The sequence below is a fragment of the Macrosteles quadrilineatus genome, unplaced genomic scaffold (assembly GCF_028750875.1).
Source record: "Macrosteles quadrilineatus isolate MER2022 unplaced genomic scaffold, UCM_ALF_1.0 Scaffold_6__1_contigs__length_79288215, whole genome shotgun sequence".
Taxonomy (NCBI): Eukaryota; Metazoa; Arthropoda; class Insecta; order Hemiptera; family Cicadellidae; genus Macrosteles; species Macrosteles quadrilineatus.
This window is the reverse complement of record NW_026542599.1, coordinates 11409332-11434371: the sequence shown is the minus strand read 5'-3', so window position 1 is coordinate 11434371 and position 25040 is coordinate 11409332. Positions and strand designations below refer to the sequence as shown.

General features: G+C 35.2%; 2 protein-coding genes across 2 annotated transcripts in view; one reads left to right on the top strand and one right to left on the bottom strand.

Annotated features, from left to right (window-relative positions):
- Window positions 1–5538, bottom strand: part of LOC128997339 (E3 ubiquitin-protein ligase TRIM71) — a 42473-nt gene extending 36935 nt beyond the window's left edge. The window contains exon 1 of the mRNA XM_054422975.1: window positions 5484–5538. Within this exon, the coding sequence (XP_054278950.1) occupies window positions 5484–5522 (39 nt within the window). The 5' untranslated portion in view covers window positions 5523–5538. The remainder of the gene's footprint in view (window positions 1–5483) is intronic.
- Window positions 5539–10607: 5069 nt separating this feature from the next.
- Window positions 10608–22547, top strand: LOC128997338 (dynein intermediate chain 2, ciliary). Its single transcript, XM_054422974.1, has 12 exons — window positions 10608–10712; window positions 12174–12326; window positions 13052–13259; window positions 14256–14545; window positions 15186–15347; window positions 16212–16332; window positions 17232–17393; window positions 18301–18551; window positions 19147–19324; window positions 20218–20446; window positions 21164–21397; window positions 22309–22547. Exons 1-12 carry the CDS (start codon window positions 10704–10706, stop codon window positions 22487–22489), a joined length of 2178 nt encoding a protein of 725 aa, XP_054278949.1. The 5' UTR covers window positions 10608–10703; the 3' UTR covers window positions 22490–22547.
- Window positions 22548–25040: the final 2493 nt, after the last annotated feature.

The following is a 25040-nucleotide window of genomic DNA, read 5'->3' as shown; positions in this document are numbered from 1 at the left end:
ACTCTTTATCCTGTGTTTCCACTAAAGCAACATGAAACCCTAAAACCAACTTATAAATAGGTTCCATTCCGTGTTGGCAGTCATGCGTGTGCGTGTGTGTGTGAGACACATCACGTGACATCCTCTAATCAGCTGACAACTGTCAGTCTCTAGCAGTCTAACGATTATCAGTTAAATCCTAATTAATTGTTGCCCAGATATCGACATTGTCATTCCTCGCTCTACCATTGTATTATCGTCGGAGAGGTTGGTACGCGGAAGTAAAGGGTTCCATGAAATTCGCTGTTTGAATAAATCATTTTTAATGTCTGCTAAATCTGAGGGGCGAACTGATGTAAAAGAGGTAGGTAAAAGTGTTTATATTTTGACACAATAATTTTACAGTGTTTACATTCCAGGATGGAATTCAGTTTTGGTTTAAGTATTTTCTTTACAGTGCGTTGTACTTGGTTTATAAACAGTTGCTTGTCTATGGCATTACAAACATAGTTATTGTCTTAAAGTAGTAAAAATTCATGTTTTTGGCCCCTGCACTAATTTGTTAATACAAAAATTTGTTTTACGTACTTATAAATTGTCCAATAAATTGATCAGAAGCTTACATGTTTCGTCGACAAGACTGCATTTTCAAAGTTTGCAACTCGTAAAAAACACAATCAAAACTAACACAACCAAACATAAATACCCCCGCCGCAGCAAACCTGCAGACTAAGCGAATTTCCATTTGCCTGATTGGATTTACACTAAAATGTCTCCTTAAAAATATCACATTTATTCCCTATTTAAATTGAATCAGTTTAACACATACTTAGGTTTGCTGCAACAGGGAGGGTTAAAGTGTGTTTTTATGTAAAATGTTAATAGTTAGTAAGAAATAAAAACATTTTCCAAATTTTGGCAAAATATGTTAATAAATAAGCAAACTACAACAGTTTACTTATCCTCCATAAGAATAACATGGGAATTTTAAATTTACAATTTTTTTGAATTTTCTCCGTAACCATTAGGCGCATTATAACGCTTCAATATACTCAATTATTTGTTTTTTTAAGCTCTACAAAATAGTTTAGAAAGAAATTGCAAAAATTTAAGTTTTTTTGGTCAAAAATGGGGAAAACCCATTTTTACCCCATAAAAGCCCCCATAAACCCCCGTTCCCATGGTCCGATCATGCTGGTTCGCGAACTCGTTCGAATAAACGTAGGTTTACACGTTTGTACAAAATTTCATCAAAATCGGATCATTTTTGCTCGAGTTATCGCGCTAACGGACACATATATATATATATATATATATATATGAATTTGAACGGATGCTATTTTTGGCCTCTAGGGACCTCAAAACGAAAAAAAAATCGGTCCCGGGTCCAGGTCTTACCATGAGTACTACGGTAATAGCTTATTCCCTATATGGGAAATTCGCTAAAACGTTACGAATACTCAAACATTTACTGACTGGGCACGTTGGACTATTTTACGGATAAGTTTTATAATCAATGACTAGATGAAAGAAAGATCGTCGTATTACAGCATAAGGCAAAGAGAATGTTTGTTTCTTTCATCTGTGTTGAAACTTGAAAGTAGAAATGAAATTGCACTGTATTCTTTTATGCCAACTCAATTCCATCTGCGAATTACAAATGTGTGGTGGACTTGGTAGTTTTCCATGACTTTTTAGGGTCGGCAATAGGGGATGATATTTTATGGCTATGTATTTCCGACAGCAATAATATATAGACCATACTTCCGCTGCGGAGTTTTCTTGGATCATTCTAAGAAAAATATACTCAGTATGTGAAAAGTAATCAAGTGGCACAACTCTTGTTTCTGAGTCAAGATACATGTTTACAGTTTTCTTCAATAAAGTTTCATTATGATTGTGCATTATGACCACAAAAAGTTTTTTTTAGTATTTCCTCAATATGCTCAGCTTAGCATTTTTTCAATTAGCTCAATATACATTTGTACAATTTAAATTTTCTTCGTATGTATAACAACCTTAATTCAATATCAATTATTGCAGAATTTATGACAAAAAGGTATGCTTAGTAAGAAAAAAACAATTTCAACCTACAAAATAATTATAACAATACGATTTAACAAAATACTACTTTATTTGATGTTTGTAATACAATGTGTTTTGGTCGACTGCAGTATGATCTTGATTGATAATCACCTCTAACTATTTAAAAGTCAAAGAGTCAAAGGTTTCTAGTTCGATCCCGTAATTCCATAAAAATTTGTTTTTCAGTTACCAAAATAGTTCACTGATGCAGTACTACAGAGCATTCTAAACATAACATGAGAAAATCGCTGTACAAGATTTGCTATTTGTATTTCCGTGCAGAAAGTAATCAAAGCATCTAACGAGCAGTGGTGCTTGAATGCGTTCAACCGTTCAATGTTCAACCTATCTCGTTGAACATTGAACCAGTTAAAACGAGTAGAAGGGTTGTAAATTGTGGTACTGCGTACCAAGGCACCACACACGCAACACCCAAGTCTGCATATATTCATGTTTATTTTCGTCGTTAAAACCACAGAAGAATATCCTTTCTCTAATATTTGTACCAACTGTACAGGGTTATTACAAATTATGTTCCTGATTTTGATTATAAATATTACTGGGTTAATTTGTTTCAAGACTATTTTAGTTGGTACCATTGGAAAGAAAAACTCATAAAGTTTCATTTACATTGGTTTGGGTGCATATCAGCTGTTTGTCAAGTCAATCGTTGTAAGTGTTGTGTAATGGCTGAATTTGAAGGCAGGAAAGCTTTTTGCCAGTAGTTGGAATATTACATTAACCAATCTGTTATTAGTGTGCAACTACACTTTAGAACCAGGTTTAACGATTATCCTCCTAGTAACCACTATATTGGCAAGTGACACTTGCAATTTAAGAGAAATGGCTGCATTTGGATGTTACTTGTAGTAGGGTAGGGCTGAACTTAACAATGTGCTGCCTAAGATATGGAACGAGCTGGAGCTCGGTGGTCCGAATAATGGCACACCCCTGAACTGGCCTACAAATTCTCCGGACATCACCTCCTGATTTTTTTCTTGTGGGGATACATCAAAGATAAGGCGAACATCATTATCACATCATTATCAGATAGCATACTTGAGATCCAGCAACGGATTACCAATGCTATCGAAACAATAGACCTAGATACACTTTTCAAAGTCTAGCAAGAGCTTAACTACATTATTGACATCTGTCGTACCACGAGGGGTTCCCGTATCAAGCATTTACAGTTCTGTGTATCTGTGTCGAAACTTTTTGAGTTTTTCCATTTTATTTCTTTGTATAACAAATAAAATTATATTTTATGCATGTATGAAATCATGAACATCATTTGTAATAACCTTGTATATTGTTTGATGAGTATACAGTTTTTTTTAAGACAGGCAAAATTACAAGTAGCCCACCGTGAGACACTAGCGACACAAAAACGGCGTATATGTTGGTATCTCTGATTTCTTTACTTCATTGTTTATCAGCTGATAGATTGGAGACCCGGAGAGCATCGAGGTTTACAGTCAGCTGATGCATTGTTGCATAGATATCTATGAAGTTTAGCGCTATTAATTGAATACAACTTAAACGTGGTGTTTATTCAATCTCAAATTAATAGTATTGTCTACGGGGTTTTGGTTTTCTACGGATACAATTTCCTTAAATGTTTTACAATTATACGAATGGTTATTTCTTATTTCAAACATATATTGGTAAAATCTAAACCTCATAGATAACTATCCAACACGAATCAGCTGATAAACAATGAAGTAAAGAAAACAGAGATTCAGTACTAACATAAAAATATGAGCTTGTTTTGTCGTTTTGGGTCACGTTAAAATAAACCCTGAATAATTTATTTTCAACTTTGTTTACACATTTGTATTTTAAATTGCTGTATTATCTTATCATCTTCAGAATGTAGTTTAAAATATTTATGGAGTGAAAATATGAGATTACAGAGAAATGTGAGTCATGAGACTGTTTCGCAGACACTAAACCAAATATCTACTTTTATTATATTTTTATCCATTTAACATTCTGACGCTGTTATTAACTACATGTGCTCAGCATATACTATTGACATAATAAATGAGTGTAACCCGATTCTTCAAGATTAATATTTGAGACTAAACTGATTATAATGGACGAAGAATCAACTATGCTTTCAAGTAACATAGATCGCATTTTCTTGTATGTATAATGTTAGAAAAATAACTAAATTTAGAAGTGAATAGAAATAAATGTAATTTACAGTTTTACGCAAAATTGGACCCGTTCGCAAATTGCGAATAGGGTTCAAATATTTGCTGGCAAAACGAATACAATACAATAACCTTTTATCAATCAAAGATTATGTTGTCATTGTGACTGTGGAACATTCAAATAATTAATCAGCTGTTAATTTACAATTCACACCCCGTTGTAAAGAAAGCTGATCAGTATTACTGGAGCTTTAAAAGCGAACTGTATAAACAAATTAAATGCAAGGGGAGAGCAAAGCCCAAAAGGAAATAACTTTTTTAGTTACCATTCGCTCCTCCGCTAGATCATAAGCTTTAAAATGACTCCTCAATCTTAAAAATCGGCTAAGAAAGGGATGTTACATAAACCCCTTATTCTCTTTATAGATTAGTAGGAATAGATTTACCCTTCTCATATAGTGTTTCACCAAAAGTATTAAATTTATGGTTTTAAACATTCTATAGTCTGAATTAGTTTAAAACATATACATGTTGTATTTTTGTACCACGAGCTAAGAAAGTCAAGAAATGACTGTATAGTCTTAACATTGCCTGGTTTGATAAATGCGATTTCATTTTACATCCAAACCCCCGTAGATGCTTAGGTGTTGCAATGGTGGACTCACTTTAGCTAAGAAAATTTTTATTTTTATTATCAGAGCTAATTTGTGCACAATGGATTAAAAGGAATTATTTATCTAAGACTAAAACGCATTGAGACCATTGAGAACGAGCCGTAACGACGAGGTCATCAACCAATTTGTTAGAAAGCTGAAAACGCAATTTTCCAAATAAAAAATTATGATTGGGCCGCAAATTTATTATATAAATTAAACTTTTAATTTGATTTGGCAAGGACTTGATTAAGACAAGAATCATCATGTCTATACATATGTTGGCCTACTACCACCAAACTGTAGTGCTCCTGCCAGGACGAGAGCGATGTTCAAAGCACCTATTCACCACATTTCGTAAAATAAACTAAACATATTAGCGAAAAAACAAAAAAATAATCTGCAGCTTAATTCAAGAATTAATAATTTTATCATCAAAAGTATTAAATTTGAAGCACGATATCTTGTCTCTAACATACGATATCAATTGTAAGGAACTATAAAATTGAGCCTGGAAATTTGTTTTTAGTCTACAAAATATCTTGATGCTTTACGTTAATTATTTACTTAACACTTGAGAAATTGTTAGAAAATTTCTAAAACTCACTTGTTCAGATCCAATGGGAGGTTGAGGGACGACCGCCATGGCAGGAGGCTTCTTGCACACTGAGATAACGGCAGGACAAGATGTTGCATGACCTTTTCTTATCAGTAGCACCTGTTTGACGCGCGGCCTTGGGTACTTCTGATAGCCAGTAGAATAATAATGCTATGTACAATGTAAAATAGTTGATTTTTGTATACTGAAGTAGACATTCCATATGTATGGCTCAGCTCTATTTTTCTGGCCTACTTTGTATACAATAACATATTTAAATGATTCTCTCACAAAAAAGTGTCAAGTTCCATTTTCGCTATTTTTACTTTCTCCCCATACGAATTGTGGATATTTATAGGCATGCACTGTGGATGCGATACTCCCTGGTGTGGATTAACGTCCGCACTAGTGAGTACTACGACTATCCGCAGTACTATCGTGATAATTAGACCTATTCGTATATACCAAAGGCAAAAATGTGGTTCAGATTCCAAAAAACTGTAGGTCCCTTAGTTTCCATTAGCTGTATGGGCTATTAATTAACAGCTGTGTCTAAGGAACATGTCGGCCTTAGCATAGACAAAAAGAATTTCATTTAATTCTTTTTACGGAAAGTAAATAAGATAAACGTCTTATAACACTTAAAAGATATATTTACGCTTATACTCTTACTCACAAGACGGTAAATACATATACAAAAAAGATGGTAAGTGGTGATCGATTTCGATTGGACACTCCAATCATCATCAGACCCAAATAGGCGAATGACAAGAATTCTTTTTGTGGGCAAAAAGAAATTATTTTTGTCTATGGCCTTAGTCACTAACAAGACTACAAGATCGCGCCACTCATCCTACACTCATCTCCATTCATACTTGGCTTAAAATACCTACTTTGTATGGTCGCCATTTCAAGTAATAGCTATTTACCTTACAAGTGTAGTAAGAGCGTTTTTACATTACGCAGGTGAATGTTGTGCAACGAGCGGAAGCGAGTTGCATAATTTACCGAAGTGATGTAAACACGCTCTTGCGTAACGTGTAACGTACAAGATTTTACCTGACCCGACAATATACAGCAGGTTACGAACAATATTTTTCATTATCCATTTCACTCATCTTCTAACAGTAACGTTTATTTACAAACAAAAGCTAGGTTAGGAAAATTCTTCAAAACATAACAATAAAATTCAAGCGCACAGCTGATTTCTAGCGTTGAACGTCGTTGGCTCCATAGAATGTTATTTAAATGGGTTTCCTTACATCACCGAGTGAGTTTTTTTTCAACTTTACATCACTCGAGAAGTAACGAAGTTATATACATCACGCTTGGGACAGGGAAGTTTAACATGGCGGGTTATGTAAAAGTATTAAAAGTATATAGAGAAAGTAGGCCTATTGTTTTCGTCAAATATTTCGAGTTTGGGTTTTTTGTGGAGATATCCGTTTTGGGTAGGCTACTTCAGAACAAAAAAAAGTTGTTTTCAATGTGATGTCTGTGTGGATGTGTACAAAGCTTCAGACAACACCTGTGGTCCAATTTTGATGAAATTCGTTATGTTGGTATTAATCAATGAATTGCATTTCCACGTGTTTTTCACATTTTTGAAGCTTTGATGGAAAATTTTCCATTAAAACTTAAATTAAAATATAAAATAAAATCGAATTTTGACACAAATTGCTCAAACGATTTTGATTAAACTTTAGTAATTTATAGTCCTTTGAACTCTTAACCAAATTTTAGGAACTCCATTGTTGTAAGAATTACGGTTCAAAAGCTATTACCGGTACAGCTTTTGTGGTTTTCCCTGTATATCATAGTTACTTCCACCGCTTACTTATGATAAGGGTTGTTTACAAGCTGATGAGAGAAAGTATGTGTCAGATTGCTGATACCGTTTATTGTTTTGTAGTTATTGTTTATTGTTAGCCTTGTGATAGTTGTAGTTACACGAAAGATGGAGCTTCCCTTAATTTTGATTTCGTTAAAAAGTTAGGACACGAGTTGTGTTTACTATTTATTTTTGTTGTTTCACCAGCTTCAAAACTGTGAACACAAATAAAACTTTGTTTATTCACTCTATCGCTTCCTCGGGGGTTCTAGCCTAGATTAAGGCACGCGCCGTAAATTATTGTTATTATTACTTTACCAGCCGAGATGGGTGCGTATTTTAACCCAAATAGTAGTGAAGGTTAAGCGTAGTAGAATCACAGACGATAGAATATGTAATGGTTTACTCTATAGTATGTGGTAGAATGAAGTGAGAAAGACCCCTTAACCCCCCCCCCCCCCAAACTCCTAAAACCCTTAAAACTACCGTTCAAAAGTTATTACAACTTTTGCGATTTGACCAATAAAAATATTGGTTACTCCCACCGCTTAACCCATTATAAGAGTTGTTGACAAACTAATTAGAAACGATTAAGGACAGCTGAGCCAGTTTTGAACCATGAAAAAGCTACCAACATTTCTTAGGATCGAACCGGCGAACCTTTAAGCGAGCACTTAACCACTCAGCTACCCAGCTATTTGATCTATAGACTGTCGAGGAAAAAGTTTACATTCGGGTTTGAAAACATCAGCTGTTCCTGTTTATTTGGCTTTAAATAAATGGTCCTGGCTAAAACAGCTGATCTTAGTCAGCAACCAAGCTACACAGATCATCTAACAACATTCTACACTCATCCTTCACACATACAGTATTTGGGTTCAAATACGCAAATAGGTGGCGACCCCTTCTCAATAGTCCAGTAAAATAAGACATTTTGGTATGCAAAAGGTCGGGTAGTTCTGATTTTTGGATATGTTGTTAGTATTGGGCCCACAACATAAAATCCAAGTTATCCACCTCGAGATACTGCCGCTCGCAGCGGGGCGCGCCACTTGTTATCGAAATATCAAAAATATGGCAATTCCTATTGTTTTTCACTCAATCTCGCGAACCGTTAATTTTATCGAAAATTTTATATTATTACATTAAAGAAGAATACATTTGTGACAGTTTAAGCCCAACAGCAAGTATGTAGCGTAAATAATGGTCAAAATACAGACCATCAAAATAAATAAATTTTCCAAAGACGTATAAAAATTGTGGTTTTTTCAATATTTCCAAAATATAGTTGTTTGAAGCAAACACCATATTGATTTAGAGAGTATGCCAGTTTATTTGCTATTAATAGAAAATAAATGAAAGCTCGAATAAAAATACCCCCACCTCAGCAAACCTGCAGACTAAGCGAATTTCCATTTGCTTGATTTGATTTTCACAAACCTATTTGAATAAGATTAGGTTTAACTGGTACCTAGGTTTGCTGCTACAGGGAGGGTAATATAGTATATAAAATAATAATAGTATGATAAGAAACAAATAAATTTAGCCAATTTTATAAAAATGTGTCTTTAAATAAGGAAAAAAAACATAATACATAAACAACGATAGTTAAAAATAATCGCTATTAGAATAACTTGAGGTTTTTTAATTTACATTTTGTAATTTTATCCGTAACCAATAACTGTATAAAACATTTTAATGTACTAAATTATTTGTTATTAAGCTCACGATTTGAACATCCACAAATTGTAAAACGTCACCAAATGATAAAACTTCATTAAAATTTAATACAGTATAGACGCATAATAAATCAATTTCTATGTTTACACAATTTTTATTTTGCCCACAAAGTTTTTTGTTGCTAGTTATGTAAATTAACTTAAAAAACTGTAAAAATGAAATGCTTTTTTTAAAGGTAACTGATTTGGTTATTGGTATATTTATAAACAAGACTAACAGAATTCGTACGAGACGTTACAGTACCCAAAGTCTTGGTTATATCAATTTTCCATCACAAAAATAACTATTGTAGTGTTAAATGTCCACCAAACATGTTAAATATGGTTCGCGTGCCCTAACGTGCATGTTTTACTTTCTTTACAACTTTCAAAGAACAATTGACATGACTCGTGAATAAACTACTTTCAACCCCTGCCGAAGATAAGGACGGCTTCCGTGAGCCAGAAATATAAAAAGGATGGTTAAAAATTACTGCATTATTAAGGAAATGTCATCGCGCCTGCTAGCATGGCACGGCAACCGGGCACGAATACTGTAAACGAACTGCAGTAGCAGAAATACAGGCGTCGTAAATTTACTTTTTACATCTTTCCCAAATCGCTCCTATATTTCGACAAATAACATTCTCTTCACTACTTTACTATCTAAAAAGTAAACAAATCGAAATATTCAACAAGTATCTTTGGGGTGGTTCAAATTCAAGTAGTTGGCAAGCTAAACAAAAGTAATTCAAATGAAATAAAATCATCCTTATTAATTTAAAGAAAAATCTGTATTTTCAGTAAATTGGATCAAAATACCCATAAACAGGCAAACTACAACAGTTTTCAAGTTCTCCATAAGATTAAAATGGAAAATATTTTTTGGAATTTTCTCCGTAACCTTTGATTGTACCACAATGCTTCAGTCTGCAAAATTTATTGTTGTATTAGTACCTATACAAAATAGCTTTAGGGTATAATTTTGAAAACCCATATTTAAAAAAAAAAAACTTCCAAACCCCCATAACACATTCCTATGACTCAATGCTGCTGGTTCATGAACTCATTCAAGTTTATCCTGCTCTAGACATTTATGCAAAATTTCATCATTTTCAGACAAAAAATTACTTGAGGTATCATGTTTACGGACAAGGACATGGATATACATGTCAAATAAAATCATATCTGATTTGTTTATCATATAGGCTATCTGAGTTGTAACTAAAATGGTTGATTTTTGTATCAAATATAAAACTTTGATAGGAACAGTTAACAAAATTAACTTCTACAGCTGTTAACTGTTCCAAAAGGATGAAATTCTATGAGGGAGGACGTTTAATCTAAGAAGAAATACACACTAATCTTTATGTCTGATATATTTTCTACAAACTAAGTGCATTGGTTGGACAACCTGCTGCCAGATTGCATAATGTTTCCATAGCAACCACTCAACATCTATGTCCTTGCTAAGTTGGTACTGTACTTTAAATTTCAAAGTTGACATTTTAACATATGATTTAACTTTCTTTTAAACATCAGTTCAGCTAAATACAAACATTCAAAATGTCAAAGAGACTTCTGCTACAACCTAAATCTAGCATGGTAAATAATAGTGCATGCTGTAGAAATTTGTTGTGAATAGTTTTTATTTTGTGACCTGCTTTTCTATTGATTAAAATGAACAAGGTAAATCTTACTTATATAGGTCAGTAACTAATCAAAATTTTAGTTGTAGATTGGAGTGTTTTGGAGGGTCAATAGAGTTATTCACATGGATTTGAAACCTTGCACAGAATTGTGTTTTAGTTATTCAATACCCTATGTGGGACCGGTTTAAAACTGGGACTGCTCCTAGACTTTTAGTTTGTAGTGCATATGTTCATAGAATTCAGTAAAATTATTGGAATGAACATTTTTATGAAAATAAAATCCTGAGGTTAATCCTCACTGATACACTTTTGATTCAACCACTTTATCTTATAATTCTGGTTAATATTATTAACAAAAATTACTCTAAATAATTTCAATTAAAAAGGGGGAGAATTAACAGTAACACTTATAAAATACAACAAAGGATAATCAGGTACAACCCTTCTGCAGCAAACCTGCAGACGAAGGAAATTTTCATTTTCCTGATTGGATTTTGACGGAAATATTTCCTCAAACCCGTCAGATTCATTCCATATTTAAATAACAGGTTTAAGTAGTACTTTAGGTTGACTGCTACAGGGAAGGTAATAAAGTACGGTATGCCTTTTATTAAAATGTTAATAGCTTAATAAAATAAATAGATTTCCCAAGTTTGATAAAAATGTATCTATAAAGAAACACACACTACAACAGTTTTTACTTATTCTCCATTAAAAAAACATGGACATTTTTAATTTTTTTTAATTTCTTTACAATAACCATACAAAACCACTTCAAAATACTAGTCTTTTTTTATAAGGTCTACCAAGTTGTTGGGAGAGAAATTGGGAAATTCTATGTTTTAAACATTAAAAATTAGAAAAAAACAATTTTTACCCAATATAAAACTCTTTTCCTAAAGTCCAATCATGTTGTTCATGCGAAATTGGATAATGTTTACTTGGTTTATCATAATAACGGACACATATATATAAACTTGAATGGTGTCAACACATTTAGACGTCTTAAGGCCCGTACACACAAATGCGGGAACGATTGTAATTCCCAGAATTTTCCCGCGCAGGCAGCTTGTACCATGGCGGGATATGAAACCAATCACACCGGCCCGGTCTGCGGAAAGCGAGCACGAGGCGGGAACGGAAACACTACGGTTTCCCGCGCTTCCCGCAGCGTTTGCAGCGCTTTATTATTGCAGAAAACTGAACTTATCGGTTTCCAGCTGTCTGCTGTGTCGTACAACACCATGTCGTGCATAACTGAACATTTTCTTGAAGTTGTATAAACGTAAAATAGATGTAGAACCTTTCAGCATCATTTCGCAACTGGGGCATGAGAGTGTGGTAGTCTCCAAATTCTAGCCTTCCTTTATTTAATGTTATGCACCCACAGATTCTTCGCCTATTCGTCACACTCGTACCAGATGAGTGATAAGCCTCAGCTCCAAGAATTGTTGTATAAAAACTATTTTGTTTGTTAATAAATTGTTTTATATTTCAGGGTCGTCTGAGAAATCTCGCTGCGACGTCCAAAACAGTGACCAAGGGTGGTGTGAGAGAGACAACAGACAAGGAGGGCGGGGATGACTTTGACCAGTTCTTGAAGGGGAAAAACCTCGTTCGGCCAGATGACCAGCTGGATCTAACAGATAAGGTGATTATAATTCTTCTTTGACTTTATAAAAAATCTTGATCTTTTAAATGCAATTGCCAAAACAGGCATGACTTATTGTGATTGGTAGTTTTAGTTAAAATTCAAAATTAACACGCTAGCCTTACTCTTAAGGAGAAAGATAAAACTTCGAGAGTGAATTTGCCAATCTCCTGAGGCTCAATATGTTTGAAATATTGACAGGAACAACTTTCATGTCTATCTATCAAATATTTGTTGTCCTTTTGGTACTTAGTAATCAGGAATTCTCCAAGTCACCGCACTACTAATTCTTTTGGATATTCGGTATAAACAGCCTCTTCCTCGCTCCTCCTTTCATTATATAGTCATCCTGTTGTCTAGTTAAAAGTCCGAAAGATATCAAGTGTGTTTATAGTGCTTCCTCTCCTAACAATCAAATGGTGAACAGTTCAATTCTCAAAAGTCAGTAAGTTAGCTGTCCTTGATCATTGGGCTGTAAATAAATGCTCCTGGCAAAAGAAAAATCTCATCAGTAATAAAGCTACACAGATCTTTAAATTCTACACTTAACATCAATATTCAACTTCAAATAACTACACTTTTTGTTTTTGACCTCTGTGAACATGAAAACGAAAATAAAATCGGCCCGGGCCTTAGTTTTACCATGAGACCTATGGTAAAAACTTTTTCCCGATAGGAAAATTTACTAATTATAATTTTTATTACTGACTGCTCTCTGTTCCCAGGATCTCCAAGAGGAGATCGCCCGCATGCTGACCACCAACAACCCTCTGTTGCCAGACAGCATGGTCGAGTACAGTTTCAAGGAGCGGATGTTTGTGCCGACTCCTCAGCCGCCCCACATGATCACGCTGCTGGATATGGAAGGAACATGCCTTCACAAGGAGAGCCAGGAGGCTATAGAACAGATGGAACAGGAAGGCGGATGGGACGGTACGCTAGGATTCTACTATTGCACAGAGTATTTTCACAGAGGAAACATTCAATGGTACACTTAAGTGGTGGTTAAGGGGTGTGGTCGCTGGTGTCTTGGGCAAAGTCCAACATCGACCCCTCTCCCTCGAGTACTCGAGGACTCCTGTACTAAGAGCGAGAGGAATACAGTGCTCGCTTTCAGGCTCTTCACTCGTCACAAGAATATTTCTTGCACAATATAGGTTACTAGAGTTGAGAGCGCACAGTTACCATAAGTGTGCCTCCTCTGTACCTTACTTCTCTGTGACTACAGTTAGATTAGATTATTTTTCTAATAAAGAAAAGAACTTATTTCACGGCAGTTTTCCAACAATGAAATCATTGTGACATTTTGATTGGACCATGTTATCTGGGCTTCGTAGGATGCCAAAGTTTCAAAAACATTACTGCCCTCCATTGTCAGGGCTGTTACAAACTGTTTGAGCACAGCACAAGCTATTCCTTACTATAGGGGCGTGGAAGTGAAGCCACCCTGATGGCACCCTACCTCAAGTCTGAGACGTTGGTCTATAGAAGTGTTTCATCTACATGGGTTGTTTGAATTTGTAGTGTTTCCAAAAGGTGGTGACAAGTTGCTGGCTTTATCCCAAGCGAGATTTTTCTGCCCACAGATGCCATTTTTCAATGGGCTATCAATTTTTGATGCCATATGAAGTAGTATACCCTACATATTCATCAATGTTGCTAACAAAACAAAAATATAAGATCAGGTTTTGGACTGCCTTTTACCAACAAATACATTAGATCCTCAATAACTAGTCTCTCAGTTATCAAGGTTTTCTTTGTATTAAGATTTGCAATAACATGTAATCAAGGGTAATATAAAATCAAGGGTATTTAAAATTACACTTGTTATCAAGGGCCACTGTTATGAAAATGTGAATGGCGTACAACCACACACAAAAATTCAATTTTTTCATATATTTTTACAATAATTATCATTATATTTTTCAGGAGGTCTGGGAGTGATCGCAGCCCCTTCCCAAGGTTCAGTCGCGGGAGACGTACCGGCGCTGTTGGATGAACAAGAAGAAGGAGAAGCAGGGGAGGAGGAAGTGGAGGGGGAAGTAGTGGGAGAAGCAGACCTTGGCGAAGAGGGGGAGGGGGAAGACGCTGATGAAGAGAAGATAGACGTAGTTGTGGAGAAAAGCGGCGCGTCCCCCAGACCAGGGAAGTCTAAGAAACTGACAAACCAGTTCAACTTCTGCGAGAGAGCGGCTCTCACGTACAACAATCCTGATAGAGTGAGTTAGTTCTGCATGTGGGTAGAATCGCTTTGGTATTTGTCAAAGACTGCAAATCTGTTCACAAACAATGATTAGGCTAGGATACAATCTGTGTATTTATCTTGACTGAGTGGAGTACCAATATGATAATGATGTCACTTCACATTCGGGAGCTCTGAATATCAGAGCGACCATTCCGAGAAAAGTTTCTACCGTTTCTTTCTTCTGTTGGACAAATGTCGGATTGGTTCCCTCAAGAACCATACCCAACGTTATTCTGCAACGAAGACAGGACTCTGTCATTTAAATAAACAGACATAATAATCACAAATAATGTTTTTAATTTGTTTTTCCTAGTAAAAATATATAACATTTAAAACTGAAAATATTTTATTCTAAAAATAGATATTTTATAAAATAGTTCAATGTTAAAGTTTTTTAGACAGTGAACTAGCTGAATCATAATTTAATGAAAGATTTTTTCACTATACAATCTGACATATTTGATTGAAATGTTTGAATTTTCTTCAACTTTAGATCTTTTTGGAAATGTGCATTTGCATTTCTATTTAGTCCATCGTGGTCTAATAGTTTGATAAACTACCTTTGATTACCTGTATAAAGTTTGAAGTCCTTTGACACAATCTGGTTTTTGTAGAACATGGGAACCCAGACCAATCCACCGCCAAGATCCTCTTTTGCTGCGTATATCACTCAGTGGATCATCTATGATGCGTATCAGGAGGATTACGAGAACCAGCAAAAAGAAAAGGAGCGAGAGAGGAAGGAGAAGATGCTTACGCAGCCCAAAAAAGAGGAGGTAAATTACCGTAATTTATAGACAAAAGTTTGATTCCAAATTTTCAAACTCTATGATCTTGTAAAAATTCTTTTCAACGGATAATTTTTTAGAACGATGTGTAGTATTTTATGTTGAATGGATGAAAAGGTTAAGCTTTCTACTTAAAATACGCCAGCGTATTTGAATGACTTATATTTGGGTTCTGAAAAAAAATAATCTTGGCTAAGAACTCTATCTTTTGTCATTGTGATGAAATTCAAAATATTACAAGATAGAATGTTTTCACTCAAACTTACCTTACCTCTGGGTAACAGTTCTAGTGGTATAGCCTGGGACTTCGGTCCCGGGTTCAAATCCCGCAAAATCACCAGTGCATTTGATACAAAGTGATAATGATGCAACTCAGCCTAAAAAGTTATGTGAAAAACGATCCTGGGGAGAGCCTAGTGTCCTAGGACAAATAAAAGAAGACTAGCTTAACTCCGTGGCCACAAAGAAGACAACTAACTACTATGAAAAATCTAAAAACACAAAAATGTTTTTTTTTCTCTATCAGTCCTCCGCCATTGTCCCATCTTGCATCTAATGTTCTAATGTTACATTCAAAATCTTCATGTTTATCAGTTCTTGATAACACTACATTGTAGTTAAGGACACTCCAGTGGACTTTAGTCTAAAATTATTTTCTGTCACTATTCTTTTTAACTATTATTCACAAAAAAAAATTGTATTTAATATTCTTGGTAAAGACCAGGGATTAAGGATTTTGCGGTGGATGTGATTATTTGTGAATTTTTTAAATCAATTTTCGCCAGTAAGGCAAACTTTCAAAGGCAAAATCACAAGCTGATGTTGCTACGCGTAACATTTTGTGGATTTCAGGTGGTTACACGCAAGAGACACGAGAAACTAGGCGTTGATGCTGTAACATTAAGGATGATCCAAGCAGCCAAAATACTAGAACGGATGATTAACCAAAACACGTTCGATGACATTGCTCAAGGTATAATACATTGCAATAAGTATTGTTAGAGTAAACTGGTTGGATTGTGGGGATGGTAAAGAGTAAGGTTGAGGTGGCTGGGCCACATTCATTACAGGGGCGAGAGAGGGTAAATCAAGTGATAAGAGGTACTCCGGAGGGTAGGAGATCATTGGGAAGACCAAGGATGCGATGGGTTGACGAGGTTACAAAGGACCTAAAGAGAATGGGAGCAGATCTGGAGCTGGCAGAAGACAGAGGATCCTGGAGGCAATTGGTTGGTGAGGTCAAAGACTGCCTAGGTTTTCAAGGGCCTCAGGAGTATAAGTAAGAGTAAACTGGTTAAGACGAGCTTATTTAGTTGTTACACAAAAGACTAAATGGATGAACATTGTTTTTCAAAATTCTAAACAAAATTTGTACATGGTTTTGTAATACTACGTATACTTTGGGAAAATGGATTGTTATGTCTAAATTCTAAATTCATCTTTTTTCTATGTTGTTAATTGTGACTTGGCCACAAGACAAGATCCCACTCATATGCACAATAAGCTTCGGTTAACATGTCATGACCATAAGTCCGCCCGCTCAAACTACAATACTCATACATTCTTATAAAATCATAGTCTAATAAACAGAAGGATAAAACCCTGATGGCAATAACAGCCCTAGTGTCCGGTTACCTTTTCCCTCTTTACAAAAATACTGGACAAGCCACAGTTGCAATTGGTGTCCTGGGCTTTCATAAATTTTGATTGAAGATCAAACCCTATCAACGACACTTTATACATGATATACAGTCACAGATAGTGTTTGTGTTTACACGTTGTATATGTTGTTGAGTTTATCTAAATGGCAATAAATTTATGAGCTCTTTGACAGATGACCAAATTTAATACAGCCATTTTTCTGACTTACAGATTACAGGTATTGGGAGGACCCATCCGACGAGTATAGGGACTCGGAGGGCACCTTACTACCTTTGTGGAAGTTTGCGTACGAAAAGACGAAAAAACTGAGTGTCACTGATATATGCTGGAATCCGCATTACTATGATCTTTTTGGGGTCACGTTTGGTTCATGTGAGTATGTTCTAGCATTTGTGAGACACCAATGGTTTACCAAATACTCTATTTAACAAATAGTGAAATAGTGACTTAGTTTCTTCACTTGAAAATATAATTTTGCCGCTCTCTGTGGCGTCCTAAATACAGATTTTGAAACTATAACTTAAAAAAGTATCGAAAGTGTTTAAAAAGAGGTTATTAACCAGAATTAGTTGATTAACTTGTCATAAAATGGAAAAACAATAGTAAAATAACATATTTTTATGGATTTATTGAAAATTTGCTCGATCTACACTGCTGATGATGAACCACGATGGATTTGAAACATTTCCAACATTATAACTCAAAAATATTGACAGCGCATATAAGGCTCTTACGTATGCAAGAAGATAATATTTAATAATTGCAAAGGTGTCGATGTTTCTTAAAATATTTATGAAAAAAGAATTCCCCCTATGGCATTATGTGCACATTTTCTGAAATAAAATGTATTTGTTTTGTTTAAGGTTTATATACTTCACAATATTAAAAATTGTCAAATTACATCATAAAAGAAATAAAGGCTTATTAAGTGTCTACACCAGTGGAATTTTCAAAGGTGAAGGCGTCACAATCACTTTTTAGGGAACTCACTCCAAACCCATCAAATGTTGTGAGAAAGCTGAGAGTTGTCTCTCTTGCACCGAAGAGACTCTAACCACTAGACTAGCAACACACCTAATGAGAAACAAACGTTCTCCCAAAAAGAAATTAATCCTATTTTGATCCATTAGGGCACTTAAGTAAATGGACCCAGTGGCACAAGAGGTTTAAGGTTTTTGGGGGTACAAGAATGAGAAAAATTTGCCCTCAAGGAAGGAGTAGCGCAGTTATCTCTAACCGCGGCCCTGTTCACGTCACTAACATCGCTTGTTTTGTACAGTTGACTTCATGAAGCAGGTGACGGAAGGATACCTTTGCCTGTTCACGCTAAAGAACCCCTCGTATCCAGAGTACATAAACTCAACGGACTCCGGTGTGATGTGCCTGGACTTCCACCCGCAGCACCCCTACCTGGTGGTGGTGGGGTTGTACGACGGCAACGTGGCTGTCTACAACATACAACTGCCGTCCAGGGAGTGCCAGTTCCAGAGCAACTCCGTCATGAACAAGCACGGAGGCATTGTTTGGGAGGTTAGTTAATTAACTTTGTAACTATTTAGAGTAGATTTAAGATTGAGAATCTGAAACAGAGTTGATAGGAAATACACATTATCAACAATCTGACTCATACTTTTTCCCGTTAGCTTGTTAACCTTTATCATGGGTTGCAGTGGGAGCAACTATGATATTTTATGGGGAAATCGCAAGAGTTGCAATATTTGAACCGTAATTTTTACAACAATGGAGATTGTACAGTTTTGTTTTAATGAGAAAGGACTATGGTATAACATACTAAATATGTATAAAATCATTCAACTTTTCCGTTATTTTATGGATTTTGATGGAAAAATCACCATTAAAAAAAATTTCTCAAAAAATAAAACGCTTGGAGATACCGTACGCACATACCAAATTTAATCAAAATCGGACCACAAGTGTGGTCTGTAGACACACAGACATCACTTTGAAAACCACTTTGGGTTCAGGGGGACCCAAAACGGATATATCCACACAAAACTCTAACTCAATGTATTAGCTGCAAACTTTGATTACTCAATGGATGTTGTGTTCATGAAAAAGCAAGATGGCTTGTCAAATCACCAATCACCATTGCTCTGTTTGACAGGTGTGTTGGGGTGAGGATTTACAAGACGGTGAGATGAACTTCTACTCAGTGTCCGCGGATGGGAAGGTGTTCAACTGGGTGCTCATGTTGAACGAGCTGGCTCAAACACTCGTCATCGTCTTGTATCTGCAAATGGACCCGATAAGCGGACCTGACGGGACCGTGATTAAACTGACAGGTTTGTCTGACTGTTCGGCTGTTTTTCATTATAATACTTTGTATTATGCCCAATTTATTTATTGGACATTGTAGGTAAGAAGAAAATCTTCACCTCTGCTATGTTTTAAGTTGAAAAAAAGTAAAAGCTGTACCTAACCAACGCCCTGAAGTGAGCTACTGAGAGCAAAGAGTAAAACTATTGTAGTCCAATGAAAGAGCATTGGTCTGGTATTTAGTCTGGCCAAGAAATATAAAATGTTATTTCCCACCCAGGAGGCAGCACTGTTGTTTGAGGGTGTAAACCTCATTTTTCAGGTTTTGTATGCCACTCATGACGAGTTTAAACCATTCTGAAGCTTATTTAAAATTAAGCGATAGACAGCGCAGGTGAAAGTTAACAATTTTGATTCGTGTTGCAAATTTGATAAGGAATTTTCCTACTTTTTACCAATGTTTATTCAGCAAAAACTTCTGTAAGAATGTGGATTTGTTTGAAAGATAAGAGGAAAATTATAAGAGTTACCGTTATTTCAAGAAATAATGTCTTGGGTCCAAAGGGTTAAACAGTTGGAGACACTGTATGACATTTACAAAAGACTCCTTGTTCCAGACCACATTAACATTCATAGGTAAAGTTTGTTTTATATTTTTATAGTTTGCGTGTTTTTCCATTGTGTATTTTGCGGTGGTCTGCTAAAGAATCATTCTATACAATTTGCATCATAATTTTTACTGTAATATTGTTTATTATCCATTGGTAAATATCTGAGTTGAGATAGTATTTGTTTTTAAACAAACTCCTAATATTTTGAACAAATTATGTGATAACAAAATATTTAACCAAGCCGTTAGCATTCTAAGTTCATATTCTGAATTGCTGTAGGAAACACCAAGTTAAACATTGTTTTTCAGGTTGTGGAACAGCGATTGCTTTCCACCCGAAGGACCAGCTGATCTTCCTCGTTGGCACAGAGGAGGGGAAGATATTCAAGTGTAGCACAGCATACGCGTCTCTGTATCTGTTCACGTACAGCGCACATCACATGCCCGTGCATCGGATAGACTTCAACAGGTTTGCTCCCGAGATCTTCATCTCTTGCAGTGCGGACTGGAGGGTGAAGATTTGGGAGGATAATAGGAGGTGAGTAGATTATATTGTTATTGAAGGGGACTCACTTGTGGAAAAGGGGAATCTTTTATTGAAAATTGTTCTCTTGTTGAGGGGGTTCGCCTTATTGAGGGGAGATTTTTGCGTTGTTGGGGGGGGGGGGGGGGGTTGAAGGTATTCTCTACTTTCATATTAAATAAGCAACTTATATGGACGTATCTTGACTTTAGAATTTTATAGGTCCAATAACAAATGTCTACAAAAGTTTACTTTGGAAAGTGGTCATCTTTGACAAGCTGTAATCCTTGGTCTAAACTAACTAAATTCTATAAGTTGTCAGGTGATGGGCTTTATGAAATAGTACAAATTTTTAGAACTATCTGATTTATGATAAAGATACAGTAGACCCTAATTTAACGAGTTTCAGTGGACAACAATATTTTACTGGAAATAACGGTTATCCGGACTGACCTTGGTCCCGTGGAGTCCGGGTAGGGAGTCTTTTGTACTTTAATTACTACCTATGTTTCTTTAGTTCTGTACATGTGAGGTGGATAATTAAGGGACTTTTAGAATAGACCTGTATCTGTAGAAGCTCTATGAAACCAAGAGTTGTATTAATATCGAAGTATTAAGTCGAAGTTGTATTAATATCGAAGTTTTAAGTCGAAGTTGTATTAATTTCGTAGAACATTCATTGTGGTAAAACATACTATGCAGGATGCTTTTGACAGACAATTTCTGTTGTAGCGAGCCGTTGTTTGTGTTTGATCTCGGCTGTGCAGTGGGAGATGTTAAGTGGGCCCCGTACTCCAGCACGGTGTTTGCAGCTGTCACTGTCGACGGCAAAGTCCACGTCTTTGACCTGAACGTCAACAAGTACAAGGCCATCTGTATACAGTCGGTTGTGTCGAAGAAACGGAACAAACTGACGAGACTGGCCTTCAACTCCAAACTTCCGATCATCATTGTGGGAGATGACAAGTAAGGGTGGTGTAGTTCTGAAAGATAATTATAATATTATAGATAATAATAATAGTTAAAATAAAAAACAAAAACTGAGTATACAGGTTTGTTGGAATATAAAAATACTGGTGATTATATTTACACAGCGGGCAAAGGCTAACCCACAGAAAAATTTAATGCCCCTGCTGCATCAAACCTGGGTAATTCATAGTTATTTACCAAGCACTCGTTCAAGCTTTAAGAAAACAGATTTTCACACTTACATCAAAATTTATTTATTTATTGCTCTTGACAATTTTTACATTGTGTAGCATAATTATTCTAATATTTACATTGAAATAGGTTATATAGAAGTTTTTTTTATCAAATTACACTTTAACTTCCTTCGGGAAAATCCTTTGATTCAGATCTTGCTCTTGGCCATCAGAAGGGAGGCCCAGGCCTCCTCCCAAAATAATGAATATTGAATATGAAGAAAAAATAAGCAGTGCTGTAATCTGAATTATGTGAGAAGCCGAACAGTGAACCCCCTTTTACCCTCTGAATATGGGCAGCAGAACTGACATAAAGTATAATGGGATGTCTACTTATTAACCTAACCTTACATTAATCTTGCCCCCCCCCAAAAAAAAATATTTTCTATACTCACCACTGACTACCATGTTGTACAATCAATGTTGAAATATCATAGGTAATTTGAATACAACTTTGGAACTTTAACTTGGTTTTGCGATTATTGAAGGGAAATTGGGGATTAAAAAAAGACCAAAAACTTACAGCCTAATGTATAACCCAGTTAGGGTTTATTGTCCCCTTCATGCAGTTATGACACTGTGTGTTCACCTCTGGCCAATACCAATCTCAAAAATTACCCAGAGGTCTCAGCGAATGGAGTTCCCGTAGTGTTTCTTACAAAACTTTTGTTTCAGAGGTGGCATTTCAACTCTGAAGCTATCTCCCAACCTGCGAATCAAACCAAAGCCTCCCAAGAAGCAAGCACACGTTGATCAACATACGCTGGAAATTTGGAAACTAGACAAGCTATTGGCATTGGTGAGGGAGCCTCAGAAAGTGCAGCCCCCAGCAGACGTCGAGAGCACAACCTCATAAATATACACTGTGGAATGTACAGTATTGTTGTTGAATATACTTTGTTTGTGAATATATAATGCTGTTAAATACGAATATGGAATACTTGTTTTTATGGACATGCTTCCTTGATCACGTAACATAGTAAATGAGTTTATGACTATGGCAAACTTGTAATTTGATTTTCTTCATCAAATTCGAACCAAGAACTAATTTCAAATACAAACTCAATTCAATTTATTTCTAACTATCTGTGGGCCTGTCGCTACGCACGGGATTCAAGTAAAACTCTTTTCGATTCAGAACAGCGGGTTTAGAATCTTATTTGTCTACAAATTGGCATTTCTTATCGGTATATTTAGAACGGTTCAAATCCTAGTCTTATTTACTATCAATTGTGGACCTTTTGTTATTTATATCATAATTTAATTGTTAGCCTGGTGAAAAATGACATTTGGGTCTCGTAACGATCTTGCTAGGAATTAAAACAGTGACCTTCAGCCTTCAGGTATTTTAATTTACAACCAACATTATGGTATACCGACAGACAGATGTTTAACCTAAATAATACCCCAACTGCAGCAAACCTGTAGCAAAAGTTAATATCAATTTATCTGGTTGTATTTTCACTCAAATACTCCCAGAAAGTTGTCATATTTACTTCTTATTTAAATAACATAAATTTTGGCACTAAAGCTTGGTTTTCCTGGACGTGGAAGAGGAGCGCAGAGAGCAGAGGACGGTAAAGCAATTAACATGAAGTTCCGTTACGCTTCTAGGAAAAAAGTAATATTAAATTACCTAAGACAAGAGGAGTCCGCTCTCCACGTTCCTCTCTCCGCACCTAGGAAAACCCACTGTAAATTAAAGATTAAAGGGAACTTGTTTTTCTACGGCAAATAAAATAAAGCTAAAATACGCAAAAACAAAATGTCCTCCTAGTGATTTAGATTTATATATCTCTGGGAAATTAATGAGTCAAAAGTAGAAAAGCAATCTTTATTAACAAATACTGAACTGGATTGAACACAACGCTTAGAGAGCTATGGCAAGAAAACAAATGAAACAAAATAAACTTCTCTTTGGAAAATATACTTAACTATTCATTCTTCTTTAGGGAATATAAAATTCTATTATTGAAAAACAAACACTTTGACCATGTAGTAATGACTTAATTAATACCACAAATTGGTAACACAATTAACTAAGCACCCTGAGTAGTCAAAAGGAATACAAAAGCTATTATAACAAACAACCGTGGAATTGGGTAGTTTGTCAACTGAAACATCAGTAAACTTAAGCTAAGCTATATAAAACTATTATGTTTAAGTAACATAAAATAAACTTATGAAATGGCACATAATTGCACTTAAAAATAAAGAAGCGCTTTGTGCAAGGAATACAATGAGTATTTGTCTTGTTTGGCAAGTTGAGATAACACAAAATTTTAATTAAAAATGCTTGTTTTAGTCCCTAATTTCAGTTACAATACAAATAAGATAGATTTACAGACAGTTCTATTTCAAGATTAAATTTGTTTAACACTTTTTCTTTAAGCAAGACTTTAACAAAACTTGGCCTAAATAAATTATGCAACAAGTATAAACATAAAGTTAATATGTTCCGAGTACAGTAGAACCTCGATAGTTCCGACACTGGCCGGGATGGTACATGTCAGCTGCGGCCGATGACAGGTTCGCCAAGGTAAAAGACTAAAGCCTTCTTATTGTTTTCACGTTAGCATAAAAATCAATACATTAAATATCACATTAATTTACAATTTTTTTTTTTAACATTCAAAGGGCATTGAATAATAAAAACTATTTTATACAGTAAGAAGTCCAAGAATGTACAGTAGAGATGCAGGTTGATAAGTTTGTTTATTTTTTTAAGTTTTATATTATTCATTAGATTTTTATGCTTTGTCTCGTGTTTCAAATAAACATCCCATTAGTCACCAAGTATCGAACTATTGAGGTTCTACTGTATTGCTAAATAAAGTTGACACATAGCTTTAACATGGCACATTATTGCACTTAAAATAAGGAAGCGTTTGTGCAGAGAATACATTTGATATTAGTTTGGCAAGTTTGGGAAACATAATCATATTGGAAAATTATTGATCGTTGTTCCTAACACCTGAATTCAAATGAGATCTTACAGATACTAAGGTTTATTCACAAAATTCTTCTTAAGTTAACTTAAAATTTCAATAAAGTTAGTGTGATAGCTATTACAAAACTATTTTGACACCGACAAAATAATTTGTGTGATGTATGCAATGTGATGTGCACATGCAAATAAAACAAGGCTTTACACAAACAATATAACAGATATTATGTTCGGAGTATTGCTAAATAAACGTTAAACTAAGCATTAACATATGGCACATTATTGCACTTAAAAATAAATAAAGCCATTTGCAAAAAATGAAAAATACATAGTTACTTGTATTTGTCTTGTTTGGCAAGTTAGGGTACCGTAACATAAAATGATATTTACGTTGTTTTATTTTATTAAAATGAGATCTGCTTATGGATGGTTTTGTTCACAATATTATAAAGGTAACTAA